The 7,468-nt window shown below is 42.4% G+C and overlaps 1 protein-coding gene across 1 annotated transcript; it reads right to left on the minus strand.

Annotated features, from left to right (window-relative positions):
* Nucleotides 1–5,930: 5,930 nt before the first annotated feature.
* Nucleotides 5,931–7,071, minus strand: LOC124803339. Its single transcript, XM_047264524.1, has 2 exons — nucleotides 6,907–7,071; nucleotides 5,931–6,749 (listed from the first exon to the last, which is right to left on the minus strand). Exons 1-2 carry the CDS (start codon nucleotides 7,069–7,071, stop codon nucleotides 5,931–5,933), a joined length of 984 nt encoding a protein of 327 aa, XP_047120480.1.
* Between the last annotated feature and the right edge of the window lie 397 nt (nucleotides 7,072–7,468).

The following is a 7,468-nucleotide window of genomic DNA, read 5'->3' on the forward strand; positions in this document are numbered from 1 at the left end:
TGTTACATTAATACGACAGTACAACATCTCTTTAAATTAATAAAATTTGACAGCCATGACATTCCTAACACTAAGAAAATTCGACAGCTATGACATGGGGTGAATGGAGTGGTGCTTCACTTAGCAACTCGTCTGGCACAGGGTGGAGAGTTCCGTGTGGCACTTACTGACTGTGCAGTGAGTACATCTTTTAACATACACTCCTGGAAATTGAAATAAGAACACTGTGAATTCATTGTCCCAGGAAGGGGAAACTTTATTGACACATTCCTGGGGTCAGATACATCACATGATCACACTGACAGAACCACAGGCACATAGACACAGGCAACAGAGCATGCACAATGTCGGCACTAGTACAGTGTATATCCACCTTTCGCAGCAATGCAGGCTGCTATTCTCCCATGGAGACGATCGTAGAGATGCTGGATGTAGTCCTGTGGAACGGGTTGCCATGCCATTTCCACCTGGCGCCTCAGTTGGACCAGCGTTCGTGCTGGACGTGCAGACAGCGTGAGACGACGCTTCATCCAGTCCCAAACATGCTCAATGGGGGACAGATCCGGAGATCTTGCTGGCCAGGGTAGTTGACTTACACCTTCTAGAGCACGTTGGGTGGCACGGGATACATGCGGACGTGCATTGTCCTGTTGGAACAGCAAGTTTCCTTGCCGGTCTAGGAATGGTAGAACGTTGGGTTCGATGACGGTTTGGATGTACCGTGCACTATTCAGTGTCCCCTCGACGATCACCAGTGGTGTACGGCCAGTGTAGGAGATCGCTCCCCACACCATGATGCCGGGTGTTGGCCCTGTGTGCCTCGGTCGTATGCAGTCCTGATTGTGGCGCTCACCTGCACGGCGCCAAACACGCATACGACCATCGTTGGCACCAAGGCAGAAGCGACTCTCATCGCTGAAGACGACACGTCTCCATTCGTCCCTCCATTCGATGACGGTTTGGATGTACCGTGCACTATTCAGTGTCCCCTCGACGGTCACCAGTGGTGTACGGCCAGTGTAGGAGATCGCTCCCCACACCATGATGCCGGGTGTTGGCCCTGTGTGCCTCGGTCGTATGCAGTCCTGATTGTGGCGCTCACCTGCACGGCGCCAAACACGCATACGACCATCATTGGCACCAAGGCAGAAGCGACTCTCATCGCTGAAGACGACACGTCTCCATTCGTCCCTCCATTCACGCCTGTCGCGACACCACTGGAGGCGGGCTGCACGATGTTGGGGCGTGAGCGGAAGACGGCCTAACGGTGTGCGGGACCGTAGCCCAGCTTCATGGAGACGGTTGCGAATGGTCCTCGCCGATACCCCAGGAGCAACAGTGTCCCTAATTTGCTGGGAAGTGGCGGTGCGGTCCCCTACGGCACTGCGTAGGATCCTACGGTCTTGGCGTGCATCCGTGCGTCGCTGCGGTCCGGTCCCAGGTCGACGGACACGTGCACCTTCCGCCGACCACTGGCGACAACATCGATGTACTGTGGAGACCTCACACCCCACGTGTTGAGCAATTCGGCGGTACGTCCACCCGGCCTCCCGCATGCCCACTATACGCCCTCGCTCAAAGTCCGTCAACTGCACATACGGTTCACGTCCACGCTGTCGCGGCATGCTACCAGTGTTAGAGACTGCGATGGAGCTCCGTATGCCACGGCAAACTGGCTGACATTGACGGCAGCGGTGCACAAATGCTGCGCAGCTAGCGCCATTCGACGGCCAACACCGCGGTTCCTGGTGTGTCCGCTGTGCCGTGCGTGTGATCATTGCTTGTACAGCCCTCTCGCAGTGTCCGGAGCAAGTATGGTGGGTCTGACACACCGGTGTCAATGTGTTCTTTTTTCCATTTCCAGGAGTGTATCATTAAGTCTATGTAAAGTATTATAATACTTTAGGTACACTTAATAATAATGAGAAGTGTTTATTTGGAATACTGGGAGAAAATCGACATAAAATTATAACAAAAAAACTGTAAACACAGAAATGGAAAGTGGTCATATGAAGGGCTTATTTCAATAGTGGTTCGAGTCCATTACTTCCACTTTTTTGCCTAATGCTTCTGCAATTAATGATCCAAACAAACAGAAAGAAAGGTTCATCTCTAGCAAGAAGTCATATGCTTGAATATTTCTGGTATCTCAACTGCAGATTTTTCAGCGGTCATTTAACTTTAGGACTCTGTATCTCACAACGAACAAAAATGGAGGTGTACCACTATTGAAATAAGCCCTTCATATGTTGGAGTGTTTGCAGAAAATTCCATTGGGCAGCCCTGATGTCATTAAATTATAGTAATTCAGCTAACAGGATAGCACCCATCTGAATTTCCTGCCAGTTTTTTCAACCAAGAGGAAAATGAAGAGTGGAGAAAGAAAGAGAGGTAGGGAAGAGGCAGGCGATAACTTGAAAAGGGGCAAGATTTACAAAGATTCGGGACTTTGACAAATAAATGATAAGAGTGCTGGTGAACAGCTTGTTAACATTAGGTTATAAATTACACTTGCAAAGCGTAAAGTGATGTCACTGTTTACCCTAAGGAGAGCACAAGTGGGCTACTTAGGATGGGGAGGGGTGGTCAGTTTGAAACAGCGTAAGAGAATGGTTTGTGTACATTAAGATACTAAGTTACACTTGTATTAAAATAACTTAAAGGCACATGTGAGTGGTTGTTGACATAAGGGCTGAGGCCGAGTGACATCATTGATTACATAGAAAAACAATGGGCCCAATGTGCTATACTTTCTAGCACCGAGACAAAGTTGATGTCCAAACAAGTCCTTCACGTATTCTATCAGGGTCAGATTGTGGGATCTTGGTTTTCAATGGAGTAACTCAACATCACGCAGACTGTTCATAGAGATACGTGCCGTATATGGATAAGCACTCTACAACAGCAGTAGAGAGTTTTTTAAACTCCATAAAGGAACAAGAGTGGCAGGATGTTTATAGTGCCGATAACGTAGATGACAAATATAATGGTTTCCTTAACACAATTCTCATCCTCTTTGAGACTTGCTTTCCATTATAACGTTCTAAACGGGGTACTAGCAGCAAAAGGCAGCCTGGATGGCTGACTTGTGGGATAAAGATATTATGTAGAACAAAGCGGGAATTATATCAAAATGGAAATAGTCACAATCAAGATACAGTAGCCCTTTACTTATAGTACTGTAAGGTGCTTAAAATGTTATTAGGGAGGCAAAGAGTATGTGGTATGCAAATAGAATAGCTAAATCACATGATAAAATTAAAACAATACAGTCAGTTGTGAGGAAAGTGTCTGGTCAGCAGCACAAGGTCGACGATATAAAGTCAGTTCGTAGTAAAAATATTTCTGTTACTGATAAATCAGACATATGTACAGTATTTAACTACCATTTTCTGAGCATTGCTGATGAATTAAATAAAAAATTAGTTTCTACAGGGAATCATATAACTCTCTTGGCAAATGCCTTTCCGAAGTTGATGTCTGAAATACTCCTCTGTGATACAGACAAGTGGGAGATTGAGTCAATAATTAAATCACTGAAGACTAAGGACTCTCATGGACATGGTGGCGTGCCTAGCAGAATATTAAAGTACTATGCTGCACATGTTAGCCCTGTATTTAGCCCTATTTGTAATTTTCCTGTAGGAATCGTCAGTTTCCTGAACGACTTAAGTACTCATTATTAAAGCCGCTTTATAAAAAGGGAGAAGGGGATAATGTAGACAGTTTTAGACCTATTTCTATGCCATCAGTGTTTGCTAAAGCTATTGAAATGACTGTGTATGTAAGGATAATTTATCATTGTAAATCACGCGATTTCAAATGTATAGTTCGGCCTGAGAAGTCGTTTAGCAACTGAAAATGCTATATTCTCGTTCCTCTGTGATGTACTGGATGAGTTAAATAAAAGGTTTCGAATGCTAGGCATATTTTTTGATTTAACTAAGGCGTTTGATTGTGTTGATCACAAGATATTGCTCCAGAAGTTGGACCATTACGGAATACGGGGAGTAGCTCACAATTGGTTCACCTCTTACGTTAGCAACAGACAGCAAAAGGTCATTACTCACAGTGTTGAAAATGGCTGTGATGGGGGGGGGGGGGGGGGTCTGAGTGGGATACGGTCAAGTGGAGGGTGCCCCAGGGTCGGTGTTCCTTATTTATATAAATGATATGCCTACTAGCGTTACGGGTAACTCTAAAATATTTCTGTTTCCTGATGACACACTAGCTTGGTAGTAAGGGATGTTGTGTGCAACATTGGCTCGGTTTCAAATAGTGCAGTTCATGACATAAGTTCTTGGCTTGTAGAAAATAAACTAACGCTAAATCACAGTAAGACTCAGTTTTTACAGTTTCTAACACACAATCCAACAACACCTGACGTTTTAATTTCACAGAATGGGCGTATGGTTAGTGAAATTGAACAGTTCAAATTTCTAGGTGTTCAGATGGATAGTAAACTGTCGTGGAAAGCACACGTTCAGGATCTTGTTCAAAGACTTAATGCTGCCATTTTTGTTATTCGAACGGTATCTCAAGTGAGTGATCGTTCGACGCGAAAATTAGTTTACTTTGCTTATTTTCATTTGCTTATGTCGTTTGGTAATATATTTTGGGGTAACTCCTTCCATTCTAACCCTTTCTTTACTGAATTTCAAAGTTTTGAGAAAAAAAATCTGCATTCGTTTTTACACTTATTTAGGTGCATATGTGTAAAATATGATATAATCTTTTTTATATGTTTTATTCCAAAAATTTTTGAATGTTGCTTTTAAGCAACAGTGGTTCTTAGCTTTTAAGCAACAGTGGTTCTTACAGGTAGTGACATCATAGAAACAAAATTCAATAAGCATGGGTTCATTTAAGCAAAATATTGGTTTATATATCACATGTTACAGCTTAGAAGTCTATGCACAGCATTTTTATTATTGACAATGTGGCGATGAGTAATTTTCCTTCGAGTAATTAACAAATTCAACTCTGTGTATTAGTAAAAATTTGAAATTTTTGTACTGCAAACATTTCACTGTTTTACTTTCACGTATCTTGTCAGACAACAGTGTGTGTTGTATCTTCTCCTCATGAGGTTATTATATTCCATGAAAGATGTGGAAACACTTCTTATTTACTGTGAGACACAGACGCACTTTACACCTGGTGCAAAAAATTTGTGTAGTAGACTTAATGCAAACTTTACATCGACCTTTCTTCTCTACCATATCTGCAAAGTGTTCGAACCCATCAAAACGCACATCCATAACTGGAGCTGCACATACAGTCCTTTTTGCTGCAGGAGTCCTAGTCAACATTTCAGAACTTGGTCTTCCTCTCTTCTTTTGGGAAGCTGATATCCCCGCAAGTAGCAGACCTGCAGCAATATTAGCTTGGAACTGCAGGAGTGACATCTTTGAGGTTTTGCCACGTTGGACCATATGACGTCAGTTGAGTAGCCATCCATTGACAACTGCTACAGACAAACACCAGTACACAATGCGCATATACCACTTCCGTGACCTCAAGTTGATACGGTATAGTTCTATCAACATGTCGGCGAGGTCCACGCCCCCCATATGTTTGTTGTACTTTTCCACTATGTAAGGTCTAGGTACATCAATGAATTTCTTTTCAGATGTAGAATAGCGTTTACATGTTGCCATGGGCTCAACACAAGGATATGTTGACACGAAATTTATGCATTTTCTCTCAAACCAGCGTACTAAAGATACATTGTTTGTTGTCTTCATTCTCCAGTCACAGGAGCCACGTCCAGTTTTCTTGAGCTCCACTTCAGTTTTCAAGGGACATTTTCCCATCCTGTCTCTCCTGATAGTGTCACAGAATTCAATGCCCCTTTCTTACAGGGCAATTGCTAATGGTATAGACGAAAACCAACTATCAGCAAACACTCTGAAATGCTGTTTCTCTGGCTATGTTTCCGTCAATGCCAAAACAATATCCCCAGACAAACCTAATCCTCTATCACTGCAGGTGTTTTTGCCAACATAAATTTCAAAATCATACATCGTGCCTGAAGCACCAGCTCTCGTAAAAGATTTGTAGCCCCACGTGTGACGCTTATTTCTTACGTACTGTTTCAAACCGCTTCTACCCTTGAATGGTATTATCTGTTCATCGACAGCTTGGTATTCTTCTGGAGGGAGTGTCTTCAATGTTGACTGCAATGCAGATAAATGTGGGCGAATCTTGAAGAGTCTGTCACTATTACTATTAGCTTCAGGCAAGACTTGATTATTGACAACATGAAAATGCCGCAGTAGCTGGAAGAAGCGAGTTTTGCTCCTCACATCAGCTATTGGTGAATACCTACACTCATTCGACCAGTATAAATGATTGGAAGGCATTTTGATTATGCCCATGTGCAGTAAAATACCAACAAACTGCTCCATTTCATTTTTGCTCGTCTGCAAAGAAACTGAATCTTTCTGCACAGCAAAGATATTGGACTGCTCAGCAATGAGTTCAAATACGTCATTATTCATAAATATTTTATAATATTGCAAAGGTGTCATTTCCTCTACTGGTGGTGGTGGAAGTGATCCTTTCCATTCTGTGCCTTGTACCACAAAATCAGTTTTTCTAAATTGATAATCACTGCGCTTACATCTATGTTTTACTTGCTGCTGCTGCTGCTCACGTGTAGATGGTGCTCCTTCATTTGGTTTGTTGTGGATTACATCTGATTTTGGCTGAGAATCAATAAGTTTACGACTCCTGACTGCATCAGCCTGAAATTTAAAGATATTGACGTCCAAAATACGTAATTATACTTATGTACTTTCTCAATATTGTTACTTCTGTTAGTGATCCCTACCTTTGGAAATGCATATTCTGTCTCTTGCTCCTCTCTAATTCCACCATCTGAATGAAATTCATGACAGCTACTTCGGAAATAGCTCGAGAACTTTCATCAATTTCGACAGTTTCATCTTTATCTTCGTCTCCAACATCTGATATATCCCCATCAGGGACATCAGTGTATGGATTGAACTCATTATCGGGTAAATTCATAACATATTCTAGGTCAACATCAGTCAAAAAGCCAGACATAGTGGCGCAATATTTAAAAAGTGTCTAGAATGTGATTTTATACCTGCAAAGCAAAATTTCAAACACCTACATCAATAGATTTGTAAAGCGAGGCATTATATTACGTAATTTCCACTCAATTCCACTGTTGCTTTGAAGCAACATAAGGATTTTATCTGGAAATCATTATGCAAGTCAAATGTATGATGTACTTATGCAGGAAGGATTGTCACAACACATGATAATTATTTCACTGTAAACGAAAGTGCAAAACTTACGTATTTTACGCGTTTTTATCATCCATTCTTCACAATGAAGACTGCAGCAACTAGTCACGCTCAACAATTGTTTCCTTCTTCCCGCGCGTTAGTTCCTGCCATTTGTTGTCAGGAACAGTCACTACTGGGATGGAGCTTCA

The sequence above is a fragment of the Schistocerca piceifrons genome, chromosome 6 (assembly GCF_021461385.2).
Source record: "Schistocerca piceifrons isolate TAMUIC-IGC-003096 chromosome 6, iqSchPice1.1, whole genome shotgun sequence".
In the NCBI taxonomy this organism is placed as follows: domain Eukaryota; kingdom Metazoa; phylum Arthropoda; class Insecta; order Orthoptera; family Acrididae; genus Schistocerca; species Schistocerca piceifrons.

What these genes read in the sequence shown, in the direction of transcription:
- LOC124803339 (XM_047264524.1), bottom strand. Translation starts at nt 7,071, where the DNA reads ATGTCTGGCTTTTTGACTGATGTTGACCTAGAATATGTTATGAATTTA. An exon ending in GTTCTCGAGCTATTTCCGAA is followed by an intron (nt 6,750 to 6,906) that starts GTAGCTGTCATG and finishes TTTAAATTTCAG; the next exon opens with GCTGATGCAGTCAGGAGTCG.